The 22,681-nt window shown below is 46.7% G+C and overlaps 3 protein-coding genes across 6 annotated transcripts; all 3 read left to right on the forward strand.

The window, feature by feature from the left end:
* The first annotated feature begins 10 nt into the window (after nt 1-10).
* On the forward strand, nt 11-8,876 carry LOC115055282 (rap1 GTPase-GDP dissociation stimulator 1). Its single transcript, XM_029520978.1, has 15 exons — nt 11-268; nt 2,737-2,813; nt 4,344-4,448; nt 4,671-4,793; nt 4,945-5,070; nt 5,180-5,308; nt 5,397-5,522; nt 5,772-5,915; nt 5,999-6,130; nt 6,207-6,341; nt 6,764-6,889; nt 6,972-7,111; nt 7,189-7,315; nt 7,409-7,537; nt 7,823-8,876. The coding sequence occupies exons 2-15, from the start codon at nt 2,738-2,740 to the stop codon at nt 7,948-7,950; spliced, it is 1,746 nt and encodes a 581-aa protein (XP_029376838.1). The 5' UTR covers nt 11-268; nt 2,737; the 3' UTR covers nt 7,951-8,876.
* A 402-nt stretch (nt 8,877-9,278) lies between these two features.
* Nucleotides 9,279-11,510, forward strand: galm (galactose mutarotase). Of its 4 annotated transcripts, none has more exons than XR_003841684.1 (9): nt 9,279-9,653; nt 9,752-9,906; nt 9,982-10,095; nt 10,194-10,286; nt 10,363-10,444; nt 10,543-10,693; nt 10,766-10,940; nt 11,019-11,189; nt 11,398-11,510. XR_003841684.1 is itself a non-coding variant. In XM_029521170.1 (8 exons), exons 1-8 carry the CDS (start codon nt 9,467-9,469, stop codon nt 11,107-11,109), a joined length of 1,017 nt encoding a protein of 338 aa, XP_029377030.1. In that variant the 5' UTR covers nt 9,279-9,466; the 3' UTR covers nt 11,110-11,327. The 4 variants fall into 4 exon arrangements, 2 of the variants coding, with proteins under 2 accessions (XP_029377030.1, XP_029377029.1); XR_003841685.1 differs by having other exon boundaries at nt 11,050-11,189; XM_029521170.1 differs by lacking the exon at nt 11,398-11,510 and having other exon boundaries at nt 11,050-11,327.
* Nucleotides 11,511-11,586: 76 nt separating this feature from the next.
* LOC115055400 (heterogeneous nuclear ribonucleoprotein L-like) lies at nt 11,587-22,427 on the forward strand. Its single transcript, XM_029521168.1, has 14 exons — nt 11,587-11,998; nt 14,965-15,080; nt 15,203-15,312; nt 15,739-15,866; nt 15,967-16,052; nt 16,139-16,235; nt 16,626-16,695; nt 19,375-19,446; nt 19,770-19,987; nt 20,116-20,237; nt 20,335-20,536; nt 20,700-20,757; nt 20,847-20,945; nt 21,400-22,427. The coding sequence occupies exons 1-14, from the start codon at nt 11,786-11,788 to the stop codon at nt 21,453-21,455; spliced, it is 1,647 nt and encodes a 548-aa protein (XP_029377028.1). The 5' UTR covers nt 11,587-11,785; the 3' UTR covers nt 21,456-22,427.
* The last annotated feature ends 254 nt before the right edge of the window (nt 22,428-22,681 follow it).

Here is a 22,681-nt window from a genome sequence, read left to right on the forward strand (position 1 = left end):
TCACCGAAACGTTTCTGATCATGATTGATAAATGCAAATTAAAGCTGGAATAAAAGCTTCAAAAAAATATTAATGTCGACGTTTTGGAAGGAAACAGGGACTGGTTTTCTCTTCACGAATGAAATACTAAGGAAGTTTATTGATTTCTGACAGAATCCTGTGTTGTGTAGGTTTTTCTGCCTCCGGCTGATGCCATTCATGGAGAATGTGGGCAAGTCCCAACGTCCATCTGTGCTGAGCGTGCTCAGTGAGGCTGCAGCGTCAGCAGGTAAGAGAGGTGAGAGTTCAGCTTCCCCTTCAACCACACACACACACACACACTCACTGAGACTCTAAAGTGGTGAATTAAAACCCCAGATCACTGAACAAATCAAATACACCAACGAAACCTCCTGGTCCTCAGTCCGGTCAGCGGGGCCAGCCCAATGCGTTGGCTGACGGCTCAGCTCTGTGTTTGGTCTCCACCAGCTGTAACAGTGACGAGCTGAGCTGCAGATTCATGCCTGCCAGAGCCATTGCTCACAACAAAACACAGAAGAGATCTGCTTTAACTGAATAAATCTGATTTATTTCTCTTCTCACTTTGCATTTTTTCTGTTGGAGACGGTTGGACTTCCCCTTGTGTCCTCTGGGCTGCAGACACATTCCTGCCACTGGTCTGTGTCTCTGCATGTTCTTCAGCTGGAGGAAACCTGATGTTCACAGCTGTGTCTGACTGTGGATTTGATTCTGTGCCAGGATCAGTTTAACTCCAGTCTTCACACCCAGACTGGGTCACTAAACTTTATTCATGTAGCACCAAAACATCAACAGCAGCTTGAGAGAAAGTGCTACAGATGTGGTAGTTTTGAAATGATATTAAACTAAAAAACATTAAATTAAATAAACCCTAACCCCAAACAAAAGTCTAAAACCTTTTTTACATTCTTCTGAAAGACATCAGCGGGTCCAGGTCTATGGTCTGGATCATGACTGACACTGTTGTTCAAACTGGTATACATCTGTTCCAGGTCTAGACTCTGTGATGCTTCATTTGGGGATGGGAGGATGAGGGGTGTCCTGTCACTGACTGACTCCATGAACCTGGTGTCGTTATGGTGATGGACCAACACATCACAAAGACACTTGGAGCTGCTCTGTTTTATCACTAATCATGATCTGACTTAGGTTAAACAGGTGAGGAAGAAAAGGAGCCACAGGTGCAACGACAGACAGCAGTACAAGCTGTCACAAGACTGGAAGTAAAACTAACAGACAAACAGGGAGAGTCATTTCAAAATAAAACAGGAAATGACAGCGTGTAGCTGCAGATGATGTGCATCGAGGCTGAAGAAGTGTCCTCCACTTTCCTGAGACCAGGACCTCCTCTGGAACAGGTCTAAGTTGAGCTAGGACCCTGAGGAATGTGTTTCAGAATCTCCTTGTTTGTGTTTCTGCCCCCACCCCCCGAGCAGTGTCTACAGTGCTAAAAAGACAACACTGAAAGCCTCTGCAGATCTACATATTTACCAGGCTGAGGTCGCCAAACAGATGGATCCACAGAGACAAAGACCTGCCCCCCAGGGGAGTTAGGTGTCATGGTTTGATTCCCACAGCCCTCAGTCTCTGGGGCAAACTGTGACATGGTAATTTTACAGTTTGACTTGACTTGACTGACTTTGGGGATGAAAAGAGAAGTGTGAGGTTTAAGTGGGGGACACTATCTGATAAATATCCTCTGATGATGTCACTGCTGCTCATCTCAACAGTTTCTGGTTACATTAGTGGTGTTAGATAGGTATGCTAAAGCCCCCAGCAAACCATCAGTAGCTTGACAAGAGATTCTAAAAGGTCCAACTCTTCCTTAGCCTCAACGCTACAGTGACATATCAGAAATTGAAGACACCCATTTAGCTATGGTTAGCCGGTTAGCAGGCTACAAGACAAGAAGCAGAAGCAAAAGAAGAAGGCTTAGCTCCACATGTGGAGACAGATGTTGGTGAGTGAAGGATGAAGATGAACAGGTGCTGATGCTAACATTAAATATGTAGCAGGAGAAAACTATAGTATAATAAACAAAAAAGAACATTGAAATTTGTATGTTAGGTGTAGAGCTGCAGTTAAAACATGGTTAGCCTAGCTTAGCACAAAGAAAGAAAAAAGAAGTAAACAGCTAGCCTAGCTTCAAATATACAGTAAAACAAAAATGTTGAGACTTTTCAGACAAAACAAGGTTTTTGATTAGCTTCAGATCATTTTACAAATGAAAACGGACACCTCCGTGAGAGATGATCAGGGCCTATCAGAAGGGCAGCAGGAATCTGTAGAAATAAACTCCTCCACTCCACTTCAGTATACTCCAGTATACACAAGATCCAAGATGGTGGCTTTTTTCAACTGTTCTTAGGCCTTATCAGAAAGAAACAAAAGTAATAAGTGGAGCATCAGGCAGATGAAAGTTCATCAGGGTTCAGACTGACACACTGAAGAGATTATTCTAATGAATGAATGTCTGTCTGGTGGAAAAAACAAACACACTCCCTCTAATAATGTTTTCTTTGGCAGAAGGAAACACTTCATCAGACTCTGTCTATCAGGCTGGAGGGATTTAGTGGGTTAAGACGAAGGGGGGAGATTATATGAAGTTTCTTCATGAGTGACATGGACAACCAGTCCATCAGCTGTACCTGGACACAGATGATGTTGACCTTTGACCTGTCCATAGTTTAACTATCATAACTTTCATGCTTTCCATAGGATGAAGACATTGTGTGATGACAGACTGGTTACTGGAGGGTCAGGACCTGGAAGAGCCACTGATCTGACACACAAAGGTCAGAGGTCACGCATAATAAAATTCTTGGTTCACTGAAGTAATCTGATTACTCAGATTAACGTCAGCATGCCAGCAGGCTTGGAGGCGCAGCACTAATGACATCATCACCTGCTTCCTTCTACAAACAGCCAATGTCTGACTGATAATAACACTGAGCTGGTTTAAACTACAGAATCCAGGACCAGGGACAGGAGGTGGCCTTGTGTTTTCTCTATCCTTTTGCTCCACCCAGTGGACAAAAGTAGAAACACATCTGCAGACATTTGTGTGTGTCACGACTTTCTGTATGTCAGAGTCTGTTCAGCTGAAACTCATCTGGCGGGCGGGGGGGGTAGGAGTAGGACATGGAGGAGAGGCAGTGCAAGCATAGTGTGGGGGCAGGGAGGACAGAAAGAGAGAGATAATGAGATTGAGGGAGGAGAGAGTCAGTGCGAGAGACGGAGTTTGGAACACCTGACCTGAAGGGGGGGGGGGGGGGGGGGCTCCTTAGCTAAACAAACAAACAACCCCCCCCCCCCCCCCACACACACACACACACACACACACACACACTGGCAGTGAGCAGCCAGAGAGCCGGTCGACCAGCAGCCATGACAGACGCTGGTGAGTAGCTTCCTCTGAACATCCTCAGTGTCACTGGTAGATTTGTGATAAGATGACAGATTGAGTGGTTGAATGATTGATCGATTGATTTGATAGATCAATGAATGAGTCTCCTCAGTGTTTTGGTGCAAGGTGTGGACACCCCCCCCACTTCCCAAGACAGGAAGTGCCCACAGCTTGTACTTCAGACTGTAGCAATACCATCATCTTCATCTTCATCTTCATCTTTAGTTTTATTTAGTGGACTTCCTGTCTTCCTGTTCTGGATCTGTCTGGATCTGCATCTTCTGTTTCTATATGAGGAAACATGCGCAGGCTGAAGCTGAAATCATCCCCCAAAAAATTACCTGTCTGGTCTCTTTTCAAAGACACATGGACATGCCCCCCCCCACCCCCGGAATCATTAGGAGGTGGGGGCTGGGTCCACTCAAGCTATTTTCATTCGACTTACAGCAGATTAGCTGAGCTGATTATCATGAAAATCCCTCCTCAGGGCGTGTGTGCAATACACTGTATTGTGTTTTTGTGTGTGTGTGTGTGTTTCCCTGCTGTGGACCAAATGTTGACTGATATCAATGATGTTGACTGGCTGGAGGTTGCTCTGACTTCCTGTTTCTACTGATGATGGCGAGCTGAAGTTCAGACAAGGAGCCAATAAATAATGATGGGTCATCAAACTGTGATGTCATAAGAGTCAGTGTTGATGAATCTCAAATTACTGGAGTTTGTGACCGCAACACTTTTTCAAAGCAACACAAATAAAACATTGAAGAAGAGTCTGTGGCACCAGACTTCATCTGGAGCCACACAGGAAAAGACAAACTGGGACTTCTCTGTTAAGCTAACTCATCACAGCTTTGAACTCGGGCTGCAGCAGGGAATATGATGCTAATCTGTGTGTGTGTGTGTGCATGCATATATGCAGACTCCCTGAGTGAGGCACTGAAGGCCATCAGTGTAAGCACAGAGCTGATTGAGGAGGAGCTGAAGCCTCATCTGGACACGGTGCTGACCTCTCTGCTGGAGAAGAGTAAGTCATGATGCCACCTGTCTCATACTGAAAACTGACACAGGTGCTTCAGACATGGTACCAACATCTGGAGCTGCTGTCGCAGACAGGTGTGACGGGCAAAGCCTGATTCTTGTTGTGGCTGATTCTGGTGTTGGGGAGAAACAGCAGAACTGTATCAGTCAGAACGAGGAAATGTGTTCCTACTGGCTGCGACATCATTTCTTGCTGTTGTGTCCGCAGGGAAAGATGCTGCAGTTGAGATTTCCAGTAGTGGGATTCTCCCCTCCTTGGCCCAGGCCCTTCAGAATAAAAGCAGCCTGAATTGCCAGGTAGCTCTGGTGGTGGCAGAGATGGCCCGAGAAGGTACAGTATCTATTTCCTGTCATTATTTCCAATGTTCCCCTCTCTGTTCCACCTCCATGAAAGGATTTTCCCATTGGAGGGGTTTTGTTTGTCTGTTTTATTCGAGATGATGGTGATGATGATAATGATGATGATGATGATGGTGTTCCAGCGGCAGTCCGGGAGCCGTGCATTGAGGCGGGGCTGGTGAAGGTCTTGGTTCCCCACCTGAACAGCAGGGACCCAGAGATGCTGCTGAACGCTGGACGAGCCATTGGACGTATCTGCTTTGACAACTGTGAGTTTATGTGGCGCTGAGGTTGAGGAAGATGCTTTTGTCTCTCTGTTAGGATTAATTTCAAATAGAATGAATCTCGGACTCATATCCTCCTTTTTCCTCCCTCCAGCATACCAGCAGGACCAGTTAGTCCAAAGCGGAGTCATTCCCAGACTGGTGTCCATAATGAGGGAGCACCCAGAGAACGACCCGCTGGTCAACGTCTGCCTGCTTGCCCTCTGTAATCTGGCCGACATGGGTGAGTTCATTCCCTGATGGTGCTGAGGGAACGCCATCCCATCATGCCTGTGTCTGTGACATGTAGTCACCTGACCCTGTGTTTGCAGACTCAGCCAGACAGGCCCTGGCTGAGCTGGATGTAGCAGATGTGCTGACGTTTCAGCTGAAGCGAGCACCTGACGCAGAACGCCGACATGTCATCCTGGAGATACTGGGCGCGCTTGGAGAGAGTGGTAAGACCGGCAGGGTGGTGGAGACTGATGTCATCGTGACCTGAAACAGATGTTTTGATGTTGATTGATCGGTGAATGGCAGACATTTTATTCATGTTGATGTTATATAAAATATAATCTGTTCCAGCTAGTCTGGGTTGGTCAGTCAGTCAGTCTGGATCAGTGTCACATCATGATGTGAATTGTTTGTTGTGTTCTGTGATATTAACCAACATTCTTACTCTGATGTGATGTCATCTGATGTGTCAGATGCTCTGAAGCTGCAGTTTGCTGAGTCAGGGGTTCCTGAGTCTTTATCTGAAATGATTGGGCATCTGCAGGGTGGTTCTGACCCCCATGACCTCTGCAGCATCAAGATCGCCTCCAACCTCATTGTGTCACTGCTCCTTGGAGGTGAATCAGGAAATATCTGATATCAGTGCTTGAGTGTTGTGATGTCACAGCGACTGATCGCAGGTTATTTGTGTCGGCCCCAGACGAGTCAATGCAGAAGTGTTTTGGCGAGGGATCAGGACGCATCTATCAGGATGTTCTGTCCTGGCTGCAGAGCTCCAACACTCAGCTGCAGCTGTCTGGTGCCCTCGCCATTGCCAACTTCGCCAGGAACGGTAAGGTCACTCAGTGTATGTGTGTGTGGATGCGTTTCAACCTGTGATGTAACAGTGTGTGCTGTGTGTCTGTCAGACAGTAACTGTTTGAAGATGCTGGACCTTGGTGTGGTGCCTCACATCCTGACTCTGCTGGAGCAACATGTGGATGAAGGAGATGTGTCCGTTCAACATGCTGGACTGAGCGCACTCAGAAACCTGGCAATCCCTGGTACGGTCAGAGCAAGTCAGACACTTAATAGTCTCTTCGCTTATTTCCTGTTTTATTTTAAATGGTCACTTCCTGGCAACATGGTGTCACAGCGTTTAGCACTGTTGCCCCACAACAAGAAGGTCCTGGTTGGGTTCCCGGGATGGGGCCTTTCTGTGTGGAGTCTCCAAAGACGTCATGTTTGGGTTCATTGGTGACTCTAAATTGTCTGTAGGTCTGAGTGTGAGTCTGTGGTTGTTGGTCTCTGTCTGTCTCTGTGATGGACTGGAGACCTGATGAATGAATGAATGGTCACTTGTACCATGTTCCTCGTTGTTGTGCCATCCTCCCCTGTTGTGCTCTCAGCGTTCCCAGTGCTCCCTGTGCTCGCAGGGTTGGGGTTTATTTTATATCTATAATGATGGATGCTGGAATTGCCTCAGCCTCTAACAAGGTGCGGATGTTGGAGGACGGAGTGACTGAGCGCATAAAGACGCTGCTGAGCTCCGACATGCCACCGGTCCAGTTCAAACTGCTTGGAACGCTGCGCATGATGGTAGATGGACAAGGTGAGTTCACCCGAGACTGATCCCTTCCCCTGCGCTGTGACATCACACTGATCTAAACTCTGTTGTTGTGTGTTTGCATCAGAGGAGGCTGCCCTGGTCTTGGGCAGAGATGCTGAGCTCCTGACCCGGGTCATGGAGTGGTGTGAAGCCAAAGACCACGCTGGAGTCCGAGGAGAAGCCAGCCGCCTCCTGGCTGCCTTCATCAGACACAGCCGCAGCCCCGTGAGTCAATGAGTCCAGGTCTGAAAATCCAGGTTTGACAGTGCCTGTCTAACAGAGTCACTTCCTATCTCTGACAGGAAGTGGTTTGTGCTGTAGCCAAAGCAGACGGGGTTCGGCATCTCATCTCCATGGCAACAAGCGAGCATGTGATCATGCAGAATGAAGCCCTGGTGGCGCTGGCGATAGCATCTGCCATCAACCTTGGTAAAGCAGTGACAGATTGTCTCTTTGTGTGAGGACATGGAGGGTGAACCTGTGTCTTTCATCGGTGGTGTGTTTGTGTTTGTGCGACTGCAGAGCCCATGAGGGACGTGTTCAGGGAGATGGAGCTAATCTGCCTCCTGAAGAAGATGCTAGAGGATCCTGTGGGTGCTGTCGAAGTCAAGTTCAGCGCTCTAGGTCTCATCTGCAGTCTTGCTAACTCCAGTAAGCCTACATCCTGGACCTTAACCCCAATCACACCCAGTTTTAGACTGAGTCAGTTCCACTTTCTGCAGAATAATTCACCGAGATGTAGAGTACAGTTTAGTGTCAGCTCTGGATACAGTAGACCCCCTTTGGGATTTAAAAGGAACACAGAGTCTCAGAGGAAGAGTTTAACCACCTGGTGTTAGACAGATGTTCCTAATAAAGTGTTCACAGTAGATGCTTTGGACAGGAACAGCTTCTTACCCTCTGCTGACGTGTCTGTGGTTCCTCCTCTGTCCTCAGGTGTGATGAGGGACGAGCTGAACTTGGTCAAAATGAAGGAGAGTCTCAGGAAACTGAGTGACCACAGCAGCAGCAAAGTGGCGTCACAGGCCAACGCCATTTTAAGCCGCCTGGATGACAGCGGCTAGAGCACTTCCCCAAAATCAAACCATCTTACTGCACAGACTGACACTGAACATCATCTGAAAGTCTCACAGCTTTTATGAAACATGACCTCCAGTCTCAGTCAGTGCCAACCAGATCCACTGTTTCCATGGTCACATGACATCAGATGTTTCAGGTTTGACATTTTCTTTTTCCAAAAGAAAAAAAAGTTGATCCAAGGAAAACTTTGACATTTTCTTTCTAAAGACTTGACTCAGGCCTGGTTCTGGTCTGGTGACCCAGTGTCGGCCCAATGACCTCGTTCTGGTCTGTGACTTAGTGCCAGTCCGTGGACCTGGATCTGGTCTGGAGACATGCTGTCGGTTCAGTGACTTAGGTCGGGTCCCTCTTTCAAGGCCCAGCTCCAGGTCCAGAGGATTCAAGCATTTACTCAAATCTATAAAGTGTCCAGAACATGAAACTGATGATGGTACAGTTTCTGTCAGAGTTTTCATCTCAATATGTTGGCCTTCATCGTTGGACTGAGTTCAGGACTGTGCAGAAAAATAGTTTGACTTAATTTAATATGTTGTGTCACAATAAAAGCACAAGCTAACACAACCAGCTCATCAGCTTCAGGATTAAAACCTGGTTGATCTACAACCTCTAGTCCACAATCAGCTCCTTAAAGCAAAATCATTAACAGAGCCTCATTAACCAGCAATAAATCTGACTGTGGTCTATTAGTCTGAAGGTCACTGTCCATGTCTCTGTGTCTGAGATATTTGGCTACGTCCACAGACGGAGGAAACAACACACAAGTCACAAGACAGAGGAGGTGGAAACTACACACATGTTGAACCTGGAAACATCTGAACAGGCAATGACTCTAGTACGGGAGTGAGGGGGTCATTGTCATCATCATCATCAACTTTTCGGGAGTTTTAGAGAAAAATAAAATAAAGCAGCTTCAACATCTCATTTTACAGCCTGTTGTCTTTCACACAAAAGGTCAACACAATCATCACTTCTTCATTCGTACATGGTTTTCACATATGCAACATCAGAAGTCACATTATAATAACATGATATAACATAACAGTATAATATGAGTGTGGAGGAAGCCAAATTATTTATTTCCATATAAAGTCGTCATTATCTTTCTCATACATTCTGTACGATGTTTTGTGTATGCCTGTATCAAAGACAAATCCGTTTTATGTAAAATAAATTAACAAAAAGGTCTTTTAATCTAATCTGATCTAATCTATATGAATGAAATCATTCAGACGCATGTCGAGTGGCCTGTCCTCTGATTGGCTGCCTGTCAGTCTGTACTGAGGGAGAAATGCGACCACGTAACAACAGGAAGTCAGATGACGTGACACATAAAGTTGCAAAGTCTCGTGAGTGACTAAAGTTTCTCAGGTGAAAATAAATTTGACAGAATTCACTTCACTGACGAGCTGTTCAGGCCTCAGTCCTAACAACGTGGATTATCAGGGACGTGAATCCGGACCTGAAGCCCGTGTCCTGGTCGTCGTGGTCCTGGGCTCCAGCATGACTGAGGTGAGCCAGCGGCAGTGGGGGGAGGTGGCAGGACTAGGCATGGTGGACCTTTGGGTCCTCCGGTCTGCCCAGGTCCGGGTGGAGGTCCTGACTCTGGGCGCCATCATCAGGTCTGTGGTCTGCGGGGGAAAGGACGGCTGCATGGAGGATGTAGTCTTGGGATTCGACTCCCTGGAAGGTAGAAGGTCCAGAACAGCCCGTAAGATCATGAATATTAATTAGAAGTGGTGACGTCACGCAGCACCGCTGATGATGTCACCGGTGCTGTGTTGCCAGGTTATGTGTCAGATAAGAGGTACCTGGGGGCCGTGGTCGGCCGGGTGGCCAACAGGATTGCAAGAGGGCGCTTTGTCCTGGAGGGGAAACAGCATCAGCTCCACATCAACAACGGACCCAATGCTCTTCATGGAGGCCTGAAGGGCTTCAACCAGGTGAGTCAGCAGGTCAGCAGGGGACCGACACCTGTCCGGACTAACTCACACACCTGAGCTCTGTGCGGTCGGCAGGCGGTGTGGCTTGCTGCAGCAGTGGATGGGGGTGTCCGGCTGAGTCTCACCAGCCCAGATGGAGATGAGGGTTATCCCGGGGAGGTTCAGGTGTCCGTCACCTACACTCTACAGGTAAACTCACCTGTGTGATGACACACACTTCCCTGGATTAAAAGACACTCTCACTCTGGATGTTAAAAAGGTAATAATAAGAGGAGCTGTGTGTTCAGGGGGAAACACTAACAGCTGAATATCAGGCCAGGTCGACCAAAACCACACCCATCAACCTGACTAACCACACCTACTTTAACCTGGCTGGACAGGTAAGAACTCACATTAGCTGTGTGATCACCTGATTTATCAGTCGGAGGACCTCCTATAGGCTGTGTGTGTGTGCAGGGTGCAGCAGATATTTATGACCACCAGGTGACCATCAGTGCTCAGTCTTACCTGCCTGTGGACGACACATCGATTCCTACAGGTATCAGTCACCAGTGACTGCTGGGGGGCGGAGCTCTGTTTAGCCTTACATATGAGCGTGGTCACAAAGGTCCAATCTGTAACTTCATGTGTCAACAGGAGAGGTCAGAGCAGTGGAGGCCACGCCCTTTGACCTCAGGAAGCCTGTTCTGATTGGCCCACGGCTGAAGGAAATTCCTGGTCCAGGGTTTGACCACAACTTCTGTCTTTCGTCACCTGGAGACACCTGGACAGAAAGACACATCGCCAGGTGCTGCTGCTGCACAACAACATGAAACCAACACACAGTGACATAACAACACACTGTCTTTCCTGGCCACAGAGTGTGTCACCTGGCCAGTGGGCGTGTCTTGGAGGTTTCGACCAGCCAACCGGGAGTACAGTTCTACACCGCCAACTTCCTGGATGGTTTAATAGCAGGAAAGGGCGGGGCCAGGTACGGGAGGCACAGCTCCTTCTGTCTGGAGACTCAGAACTGGCCCGATGCTGTGAACCAGGTAGGATGAGGATGATGAGGAAGAGTTATGAGTTCTAATCTGATGGAAACTTGTCTGTATGTGTGTGTGTGTTGTCAGGACTCTTTCCCTGACTGTCTCCTGCGTCCAGGTGAGCTCTACCAACACATCACTCGCTTCACCTTCACCACTGTCTGATCGGGGACACTGATGAAGAGGAGGAGGAGCTGACAGGAAGTGGAAAGGAATCCACAAATGACTCACCCAATCAGTTTCTGTGAACATTATTAGGTGACCTCAGGTGACCTTTCCCACATTAAACCTAAAATTGTGAAAGACCTGGTGTCACTTGTCCATTGCTTTGTGCAGTGTTGTGTAACAGTGTGTGTGTAACACTGTTGTGTAAGAGTGTGTCTGTGTGAGGCTGGTTCACATGAGAAAGCATCATCCTGCTCATTGATTAGCTGTGTTGCTATAGCAACCTCTCATCTTTCATCAGGAACAGACTCCGCCTACTCCTGATGATCATGTTCTCAGGTCAAAGGTCTTCTCTGGGACATCAGAACATCACCGCCTCCCCCACAGTGCTGATGTGTCCCCCACCTCCCCTCCCCCTTTGTCCTTCCTCTCTCTCTCTCCCCCCCCCCCCCCCCCTTCCTGCAGTCTGTGCGCTCTTTGTTGACGCATCGTCACCATCCAATCAGACGCCGTGTATCCAGGCGCAGCGGCATATTGACCAATCGGAGCGGGGGGCGGGGCCGTCAGCGCCCTCACACCTCCACAGAATCAGACGGGGACAGACGGAGACATCAACCCAAGACAGGAGGACACCAGGACATCATGTCCCCCCCGGTCTGACCTCCATACAGGACCGCTGATAACCCAACATGGCGACGGCAGAGGACGGAGAGTACGGGAGGGCGGCAAAACGTCTGAGGACGGAGGAGAGGGAGGAGGGGGAGGAGGGGGAAGAGCTGGAGGAGGGGGAGGAGGGGGAGGAGGGGGAGGACTCAGACTCCGGTTCACTGCCCGGTAACGGAGAGACGGAACCAGATAACCGGGTCCGGTGGATCTCTGGTCAGTACGGAACCGGAAGGAAGGTAAGAAACTAACGGGGGGGGGCACACACTGACTACACTCATACACACAATGATACACACACCGACACACACGTAGAGAAGTCATTTTACATAAAACATCTGTATGTATGTATGTTTGTTTGTTGCTGTGGTTTGACTTTTGTGTAAACTTGTCCGTGTCGATGCAGTTTGAAAATCAAAACATCCTGGTCCTGATCTTGGTCCTGGTCTTGGTCCTGGTCTTGGTCCTGGTCTTGGTCCTAATCTTGGTCCTGATCTTGGTACTGGTCCTTAACTTGGTCCTAGTCCTGGTCCTGATCCTGGTCCTGATCTTGGTCCTGGTCTTGGTCCTGGTCTTGGTCCTGGTCTTGGTCCTGATCTTGGTCGTGATCTTGGTCCTGGTCCTGATCTTGGTCCTGATCTTGGTCTTAGTCCTGGTCCTGATCCTGGTCCTGATCCTGGTCCTGATCTTGGTCCTGATCTTGGTCTTGGTCCTAATCTTGGTCCTGATCTTGGTACTGGTCCTGGTCTTGGTCCTGATCTTGGTACTGGTCCTGATCTTGGTCCTGGTCCTGATCCTGGTCCTGGTCTTGGTCCTGGTTCTGGTTGGGCCTCAGATGATTTCACTTCTGCAGAGCGATATCTGCTCGTTCAGTGCTGGTTTCTGGGAACAGTTTCAGTCAGTTAACTGTGTTAGTTGTCAGGTTCCCTGAAGGATTGTGGGTAGGACTGTGGTCAATGACCTCGGTCCCCTCACTTCCTCTGACTCGAGCTCCTCTTCGCCTTCCTGCATCTCCATTAATCAGTGTAGCTGCCATCTGTCAATATTAGCCATTAGCGCTGATACATGAACATGAACTTGGTGGATTTAACGTCTGTAATAACTGAAAAGCTGCTGAAAAAGATTAATAAAAAAGAGTAAAACTGTGAGCACTGGGAATGCCACTGTTACAAACATGACATCATACAGAACGTTTTGCAAGTGTCACCTTCAGTGAAGCAACTGTGTGAGTCTGTCTGTTGATATTGTGACACGTCAGGTCCTTATCCTGGTCCTAATCAAGGCCCAGGTCCAGGTGATTGTGTAGATATTAATATTTAAGGAGTAGATAATGTAGTCATATTGCTTTGTGTGATGAGTTCAGATTTCCAGATGAAAATCGATTAATTTAAATCTAAAACAGTGGAAGAAAAAGAGTCCCTCTTTGTTGGGGGGGGCATTACATGTGGAAGTTACGAAACAGGAGAGAGAAGTGAGACTCGTACTCACACACACATGTGATAAATCTGAGTCTGTTTTTAGTTAAACTGGTGAAATCCTGCTGGTTGTTGCTGTGACGACGCAGAGTACACATAGATGTGAAGCTCCAAGAGAAGAATGTAACACAAATTTTGATCTGCTTCCCTTTGTCTCACACACACACACACACACACACACACACACACTGTGTAGTCAGTCACCTGGGGCCTCATTTATGAAACTGTGTGTAGGATCATTACTAAAAGTGTACGTATGCCCAAAAGCCATGAGTCAGAGTTTGTTTCGGGGTGCATGCATTCTCCTGTCAAGTCTCTTTTTTTATAGATCACAATCTTTGCGGGGAAAGTGACGTACGGTAGTTTCAGGTCACCCCCCTTTCGCTTCCTGCTGCCCTCTCTGCCAAATACTAATACTAATAACGAATGTAAGGACACAAAAACCCAAAATATGATTAAAATAAATAGATAAAACTACAGAATAAGAACCTGGCCGCCCCGTTCAGCAGCTGGCACGGTGGTCCAGGGGTTCACCTATTGGTATGCATGCCGGTGACGGGCTGACCAGCTGGATTCAGCCTTGTTGTCCCCACAGGTTGGACCCTCACCTTACAAACAGAGTGAAGGCGGAAACTTGTTTCCAGAAACCGTTGACCTCCTGACATCATGTGATCATGTGACCCAACCCTGTGGACTGCTTACCTCAGGGTTCCCGTGGATCCTTAAAGTTTTAAAAAATAAGGTCTTAGTTGGCATTTAGATGTCTTAAATCAGTATTTCAAAGGTCTTAAAAATGCCGACACGGAAAGGAGGATTTAATTTATTTTCTCTGACATTGCAATTCAAAATCTCAAAATAATTGACATTTATTTTTTTAACAATTTGCATAATGCCTCTCGCATAAACACCATGTAGATCAGGGTAGAGGAAACAACAACACTCATTTTAGAAATGTAGTCTGACAGGAGAAGCAAGAAGCACTATCTGATTGGCTGATACAACACTGAAACCGGTACCAGACAATGTGTATGAGGCACTTTGTATTTGGTGCAGAAAGAAATTCCACATGCAGACTGAGAAACCTGCACAGTTAGCCAGTTAGACACCAGGTATTTCTCAATTTTGTTCTACCCTCGTCTCCACCGTTCCTCCAACCCCATCTCTGACACCAGCACCAGACCACCAGACAATATTTGGGTGTACTGCTGCACTGAAAGCTGAGGTACTGTGGTGTCTGAACACCATAACAAAACCCAATTCATATAAGTCAAATGAGGGAGTTGGTGACTTATTCCGCGCAATGTTTCTGGTCTCTGAAATTACCCGTACGTTTGTGTGTAGTTCCGACAAGATGGCCTACATTAGCAAGTTTGGATTAGGCCCGTCTATCTGAGGCAAAATTGATTGATTGATTTATGTTATTGTTTTCCATGCGTTCCACACTAGAAAGCGTTTTTTTTGTTTGTTTGTTTTTCCAACATTTGAAGTACATTGTATAGTTTTTTCACTGGACCAAAATTGTCCCTAACCCCGAGGAATCTATGTAATTTTTTTCTTCAGTTTTGGTAATTGTAAATTGGTCTTAAATTTCACTCCAAGTGGCATTAAAAAAGTCGTAAAAAGTCTTAGATCTAACTTGCCTTAAGCTGTAGGACCCCTGTTACCTGTTTGGTGACTTGTATATCAGTAGTGTAACTGTTGTGTATCATTTGTGTTACTGTGTGTTACAGGATGGTGCTGACTCCCACAGAATCTCTCCCAGTCCGGTGGTTCACGTCAGAGGCCTGTGTGAGTCTGTGGTGGAGGCCGATCTGATTGATGCTCTGGAGAAGTTTGGACCCATATGGTGAGAAAACATCCTGTGTGTGTCTGTGTGTTACTGAATACTGTCTAATGCATCACAAGCTGCTGCAGAGGAGGTGATGAATGACAGTGAAAAGACCTGATGACCTGTGTGTGTCCCCTCAGTTATGTGATGATGATGCCGTTCAAGCGTCAGGCCCTGGTTGAGTTCTCAGCAGTGGACAGTGCTGACCGTTGTGTGTCCTGTGGAGCCACAGAGCCCGTTTACATCGCAGGTTTGATTCCCACGTTGTCCAGAATATAGATCCTAGTCCTGGTCCTGATCCCGGTCCTGGTCCTAGTCCTGGTCCTGATCCCAGTCCTAGTCCTATTCCTAGTCCCGGTCTTAGTCCTGGTCCTAGTCCTGATCCTGATCCCAGTCCTGGTCCTGGTCCTATTCCTGGTCCTGATCCCAGTCCTGATCCTAGTCCTGGTCCTGATCCCAGTCCTGATCCCAGTCCTGGTCCTGGTCCTGGTCCTATTCCTGGTCCTGATCCCAGTCCTGGTCCTGGTCCTGATCCTAGTCCTGATCCCAGTCCTGATCCTAGTCCTGGTCCTGATCCCAGTCCTGATCCTAGTGCTGATCCCAGTCCTGATCCTAGTCCTTGTCTTGGTGTCACTGAGTTTATTAACATGTTTATGTGTTTGCTTCATGTTTTCAGGTCAACAGGCTCATTTTAATTATTCCACCTCCAAGAGAATCACCAGGCCGACCAGTGCTGATAACCCCAATATGGGCAACAAGGTGTTGCTGCTGTCCATCCAGAACCCCCTTTACCCCATCACCACGGTACAAACACAGACACGCAAAGACACACACTGACACTGCCCATCATTTTCTTTTGTCCTGCTTAGTGTGTTGATTTATGTCTGTGGTCCCCGTGGTCCAGGACGTTCTGTACACAGTGTGCAATCCCATTGGCAGCGTCCTGAGGATTGTCATCTTCAAGCGGAATGGGATCCAGGCCATGGTGGAGTATCCCTCCTCAGTGTGTGTCTCTCCTTCCTGTGTGCATCTGTGTGTTAGAGTGTGCCTTTATCCTTAACCCCCCCTCCCTCCAGGTTTGAGTCTGTCCAGTGTGCCCAAAAGGCCAAAGCTGCTCTCAACGGAGCGGACATCTACGCCGGCTGCTGCACACTCAAGATTGAATACGCCCGGGTAAGAGAGATAAGGCTGATGGCACTTTTTGATGTCACAATGAGGTGTGATCTTATTACGTTAAAATTTTTAATAAATGCTGATTGAATTATCAGCAAATGTAGAACTTAAAACATCCACTCGATTGAACATCACTGTTAAAATGGATTCACTGAACTTTGAAACCTGGGAGCCCTAGTCTGGGTTCAGGTCTGGGTTCAGTTTCTGATGTACTTTTTTCTTTTCAACAAGAGATGGTCACATTAGTATGATCAGAAACCAACACAGAGACTGATGAAGAGGATGAAGGTTCTGTCTCTGTGTTATTTATAAATAACATCAATAATAATGTGGTTCTATTATTGACACTAAAGTTTAAAGTCTTTAAAGTTTTTTCTTTCGTCTCAACAGCCAACACGTCTGAATGTGATCAAGAATGACAATGAGAGCTGGGACTACACAAAACCACACCTGAGACGAGGTGGGACACACACACACACACACACACACACAGACACACACACACACGCACACTCTCTCTCTCTGTCCCTCGACCTCCTTCCTCATCACAAAGAAGCTCCTGTAATGATGATGATGATGATGATGATGATGAAGGTAGGCCTGTTCTTAGTAACTTCCTGGTCTCGGGTGCCAAAGTGGATCCTAGGGTAGTTTCAGTTTGGGGACTCTGGGTCCAGGTCTTCAGTCTGGATTGGATTATGCGTGTAGTCGTTCGGCACACCAAGACTCTTCCACCTCACGTCTAAACACTCACACCAGCCAATTAGCCTGCACCTGCTCTCACCGCGGGAGACAGAGGGACGGACGTCAGAAGTCAGGCTGACTCTGCACAGCAGCTTTCCCCCATCTTCACCTCCACCCACCCAGACCTGCAGACTGCCACACAGCCGGGGCATCAACATGCCCAGGACCTCTGCCGCCGCAGGACGTCAGTCAGACCCCCATCTTTCTGCTCCTCTTTACTCACACCTGGTCCCAAGTCTTTACTCAGACGGGTCCTGTTGACCTGATCCAGAGTCCTTACTCAGACCTGGTACTGGAGACCTGAACCCTGGTCTGTCACCGGCCATCTGGTCTGATCTGATCTGGTCTGGACTGGCATGGTCCCGGTCCCAGAATGCTCTGGGCTTCTTTGTCCTACAGTGGTGACGCCTCTGATCCTCAGATTAAGGGTTTGACTGGGTCAGGTCTTAGGTTACAGGTGGTGCTGCACCGTCCTGAGATCAGGACTCTGTTCATGTAGGTTGGTTCATTCTTGATTCAATCATTTCAGGAAACATTATTTTGAAGAGTTAAAGTTCCTTATTTATTCACATTCAGTCTGTAACAGCCATCAGGTCAAAGGTCAAAGATCATGATCATCAGAACACCTTCTTTGCTTGAAAATCATGAACTGATTGAATCACTGTGAACTGGTCACAGATCTGTGAATCCACTGTTCAGTTGTTTGGAGGTGCATTGAACTGGCTCTCAGTCAAATCTGTCACATGAAACAGGTTTGGCAACATCATGATGCAGTGTGGGATCATGGGAATTGTCTCCTCGTCTGGTTCCTTTAGGGCCAGTGCTTTGAGTCTGACCAGACAAAGAATCAGGGATTGGGAAACATGAGTGACCAGATTTGGTCCTCAACCATGATGAAGGACTCAGCTGTGAAAGGTTGGAACAGGGAAACAGATCACAATCAAAAATCCTTTATTGAGCCGTGGAGGTAAATTCTGCTGTTTGGGATCTTCTCAAATTCAGGAGCTGTGAAGTCTGAGAGCAGCATGAATGACTGAATGATTTTCTGCATCATTGATGGACCAAGTGCTCCCTGCTGTGGTCTCTCTGATCCACAAGGATGTTCAGAGTATTTTAGGATCATTTCTACCTCCCTCTGTGTGCGTTGCTCCCCCTCAGCCCCAAGTAAGTCTAATCTGGTTCCCATCACAGAACCTGTTCTTTGAACCAGTTTGTCCAGCAGACTGCAGCATAGATTACCTACCACCACAGACTGGTGAACCATCTTTCTGCTGACGTTTGAGGATCTGATCCTCCTTAAAACAAACAGTTGGCTTGGCCCCTTTCTGATATGGGACTGGTCAAATCTGGTCAAGTCCAGGTGGACTCCCAGGGTTTGGGTTATTCTACTGAAGGGGCTCTTGGGATATAAAATTCCTCTGTTTGAAGCTGTGAGGCAGTAGGAATTGATCACAATTCTTTTATATCAAATATGTGAACATGGAGGTCTTAGATGAGGATCTGGTACAGGGGTCTGGTCTAATCTGCTCTGGTCTCATCTGACCTAGCGTGGTCTGGTTTTGCTTTTATAAAAAAGTAAGTGTCAAGTCAATGTGCCTCCAATGTAATTTCAAGTGTGTGTTGTGTTTGTGTGTGTGTGTGTATGAAATTGTCTTAGTCCATGTGTTTGACAGCCAGTATGATTATGATGATGATGTAATGTAAGCTGATATACTGGTATATAGTGTAGGTGTGTAATGTATGTAATGTGTGTAATGTGTGCGTTGTGTGGTTTGACAGCCACGGTGATGATGATGATGATGTCATGTTTGTCATTATGATGATGATGTAATGCAGGTTGATTCGTGCTGAAGGAGAAAACAGAGCTTGGTCCTCACAGGTACTGTCTATCTCATATGACTCTGTATCATAAATCTACCTCAATAAAACTTGATTTCTGATTCATCATCTCACTTTTCATTTCTCAGAACAAACATCCTCATGATCTGGTTTAAAAAATCTGACTTTGAATTCAACTCACTTTAAGTCACAACAAGTTGTGATTGTTGGTCTGAGTGAAGCTTCTGTATAAATGTAATGTTTAAACTGTGAAAGGTGACAGAGGACAGTTCAGAACAGTCCCAACATGAACAGGATGTTATAGTCCAGGTTCAGCTCGGTCCAGGTTCAGCTCAGTCCAGGTTCATGCTGTGGTCCAGTAGCTTCAGTCTTCGTAACAGAGGGGATCGTCCTTCTCTTGAGCTTTTAGATGCATGAACAGTAAGAGCCTGTGTGTGTCAGAGGTGTGTTGCTGTCTTATTGTGGTAGTCCAGGGAGACAGACAGTTCTGTTCTATGGACTCAGATGGAGAACTCTTGATTAAATGTGCGTGTTTGTTTGTGTGTGTGTGTTTCAGACCGTGGAAAGGGCAGACAGAGACAGGCCATTTTAGGTGAACACCCATCATCCTACAGTGAGAACAGTTATGGTAATACACAGACACACAAACACCACACACAACAGTTGTTGGTCAGTAAATTTACGTTCACCTGCATGGAAACAGATTGCTGTCATTTACACTGTCTTACTGTGAGCTGTCTGTGTTGTGTCGTGTCATGTTGTGTCATGTTGTGTTGTGCTGTGTTGTGTCGTGTTGTGTTATGTTCCTCTTCACTGGGTGCAGTTGTGTGATTGTGTGCACTGGGGGCAAAGTGGTGCTGTGCAGAGGTAAAGTGGACATTGGACTGTTGAGTGTTTGATGATTGTGATCTTTAATGATGATGATGAAGACCCTGCCCCCCCCCCCCCCAGGTCAGACCTGCCCCCTGCTGCCTCTGCCCAGTAACAGCAGGTACAAGCTGAGCTCAGTGGACGTCCCAGACATGGTGTCCTACCCTCTGCCTCAGTCGTCCTGTTCGTACTCTGGCCACGCCTCCAGCTCTGTCGCCATGGTGAGTGGCCTCCATCCATCCAAGATGAACTGCACCCGCATCTTCAACCTCTTCTGTCTCTATGGCAACATCGAGAAGGTTTGTGTGTGCATTTGAGTATTTTTTGTGTCTATAATAGAAGTTAATGTCAGTAAAAACAAGATTCATTTTCCTCTCTGAATGATTTCAAACATCTTGATTGATACATACTGTGTATGTGTGTTTAGGTGAAGTTCATGAAGAGTGTTCCTGGCACAGCGTTGGTGGAAATGGGGGACGAATATGCTGTTGACAGAGCCATCACTCACCTGAACAGCATCAAGGTGTTTGGGAAGAGACTCAACGTCTGGTGAGTGTGTGTCTGTTACACCACTTTGTGACACACTTGTGTGTGTATTGGTGTGATGTCATCAAGGCAGCACAGTGACTCAGGTATGTTGTGTCAGTGTGTCTAAGCAGCATGCGGTGATCCCCAGTCAGGTGTTTGAATTGGAGGACGGCAGCAGCAGCTACAAAGACTTTGCCATGACGAGGAACAACCGCTTCAGCAGCGCTGGACAGGCATCCAAAAACATCATCCAGCCGCCATCTGCAGTGCTGCACTACTACAACGTCCCTCCATGTGTGTCCCAGGACCATTTACTCAGGGTACACTACCTCCGCTCGTGTCTGTGACCTTTCACCTGTAGGTTTTGTAGGAAGACCAGATGCATGTTTTGCTGTGAAAACAGGGTGGAGCTGTGACTCCTTCTCCTGATCGAGTCACATGGTGTCGCAGTTCTGACATTGGTTATCTGTTGTTTCCTGTCAGCTGTGTACAGAGCACGATGTTCCTGGCTTCATCAAATTCAAGATGTTTGATGCCAAACGTGAGTAAAACATCACTGTGAGACTGTTGTTGCCTTTTTGTTGAATCACTGGCAGACAGTCTCACTCTTCTCCTGCATTCGTCCACCAGCATCCTCCAAGACCATCTCCGGCCTGCTCGAGTTTGACAATAAGACAGAGGCTGTGGAGGTCCTGACTGTTCTCAATCATTACCAGATCAGGATCCCCAGTGAGTCCACTGGTCAAATTATATGAATTTATATCTTATGTACACTGAACACATCCTCACAGGTTGGACGACTTCCTGCAGAATAATAAAAGTAAAAATAAATAATGTTCACAGCCAACCAGGTTTAAAGGTCCATACAGTCTCAAGGTAGACCTCCATGTGGTCCCTGATCCTAAATTAGGTTCTATATTAATCCATTTAAAGTCTCAAAGGTCTCAGTCCACAGAGAAATGATCAGAGTCAGGATTCAGAAACTGAACCTTAAAACAGGACTTCTGGGACTTTTAGATGTCACGACAAAGCATCCACAGTCATCAGCCAAGGCATTTCTACCTCAAGAAAATATGAAAATTATTTATTTACACAACAAAAATATACCATAATTATAAAAAAAAATCTCTTTTTAAAGAAAATGTAACTGAAGGGGAAATAAATGTGTGTGTCTGTGTTTCAGATGGGTCCAACCCTTACACCCTGAAACTCTGTTTCTCCACCTCATCTCATCTATAAACAGCAGCAAGGCACCATGGGAGGCTGCTGAGCCTGGTGACAGTGGTGACCTGTGACCTATGACCTCTGACTTCCGACCTCAGAGAGAGAAACAGAAAACTATTAAAGAGACTCAGAGATGTTTGTCAAAGAGACAGAAAAGAAACAAAGAGGAGAGACAGTCACCTTTACAGCATGCATCAAACCTTCACCTTCAATATCCTCCTGTCTATGTAATGTCACGAGGGACATGCTGTAAATATGTTTGTCTTCAAGACAGCGTCACTCTTCAATCTCCAGTAAAATCATCAACCTCACATGAGGAAGACTGAACCACCTGACCAGGAAGTCGGAACTGTGACTCACATCCACAATGAGGTCACAGTGAAGTTAAAGTTGTTCATGTTGCGGTCCTATCAATCACTTTTCAAACAGGTGAATTCAGGTCTGTGAGGTCTGGGAGGTTTGGTGGATCTGGGTGATGTGGAGGTCCGTAGATGAGAAACTCTGTATGATGTGACTTAATGGTAGGTCAGACTCTGAGGGGGCTGTTCTCTGTCTGTGCCATCTAAGCCCATCTTCTCATGGTTGTGTCTGTTCTGTCCTGGGTCTTACGGAGTTTACGACTCCTGGCCTCTACTTGATTTAGAGCATGCTTTTTCTAAATGTCAGTAAGGAAATGTTGTGTAAAATCTGCAGTTACGTTATTTCTCCTTTAGATGCTGTGCAACAATTATGTTAAATAGAGACTGAGAGTCTGAACCTGTGTCACTTGAGTCTTACTGAGATTTTATTTATTCTTGAGCTGGTTTAATAAATGGGGCTGTTGAAGATGAAATTACACTCAGATCCATAATGTTCATAAATTTAAGCAGAATAAGTTTATTGTCGTTAATATCTATAATCGCTGACACAATGTGTAGAAGAATACATAGAAGTCTGTTGTGGCTGTAACTTCAATGCACAAACTGAATAAAGTCTGGGACGATAACACGAACTGTCCTGTCATCATTCATGCAGAGACATATCTGTCTGTGAATTCCGTTACTAATAAAGTATTAATTGTTTCGATGGTCATTGTTCAGAGATCACTGAAGCCTCCTTCAGGCTCTCAGGCTAACGCTCCTATAGCATAAATGCTAACATTGCTCTCCGCCTGACAGACAACATTCGGGGCACACAGCTGATTCCAGAATCAGCGCGTTCGCTCCCGCTCTGGCCTCGTGACCTCATTCCCTTCCTTGATT

Source organism: Echeneis naucrates, chromosome 15, assembly GCF_900963305.1.
Source record: "Echeneis naucrates chromosome 15, fEcheNa1.1, whole genome shotgun sequence".
Lineage (NCBI taxonomy): Eukaryota > Metazoa > Chordata > Actinopteri > Carangiformes > Echeneidae > Echeneis > Echeneis naucrates.

Excerpts from the sequence above, each read along its gene's own strand:
- LOC115055282 (XM_029520978.1), top strand. The coding sequence starts at position 2,738 with ATGAAGACATTGTGTGATGACAGACTGGTTACTGGAGGGTCAGGACCT. Across the intron at positions 5,071-5,179 it reads ACGTATCTGCTTTGACAACT|CATACCAGCAGGACCAGTTA; the intron begins GTGAGTTTATGT and ends TCCTCCCTCCAG. Across the intron at positions 5,523-5,771 it reads GGGCGCGCTTGGAGAGAGTG|ATGCTCTGAAGCTGCAGTTT; the intron begins GTAAGACCGGCA and ends CTGATGTGTCAG.
- galm (XM_029521169.1), top strand. The coding sequence starts at position 9,467 with ATGACTGAGGTGAGCCAGCGGCAGTGGGGGGAGGTGGCAGGACTAGGC. Across the intron at positions 10,287-10,362 it reads ACTTTAACCTGGCTGGACAG|GGTGCAGCAGATATTTATGA; the intron begins GTAAGAACTCAC and ends GTGTGTGTGCAG. Across the intron at positions 10,941-11,018 it reads GGCCCGATGCTGTGAACCAG|GACTCTTTCCCTGACTGTCT; the intron begins GTAGGATGAGGA and ends GTGTGTTGTCAG.
- LOC115055400 (XM_029521168.1), top strand. The coding sequence starts at position 11,786 with ATGGCGACGGCAGAGGACGGAGAGTACGGGAGGGCGGCAAAACGTCTG. Across the intron at positions 11,999-14,964 it reads AGTACGGAACCGGAAGGAAG|GATGGTGCTGACTCCCACAG; the intron begins GTAAGAAACTAA and ends TGTGTGTTACAG. Across the intron at positions 20,238-20,334 it reads GGGAAGAGACTCAACGTCTG|TGTGTCTAAGCAGCATGCGG; the intron begins GTGAGTGTGTGT and ends ATGTTGTGTCAG.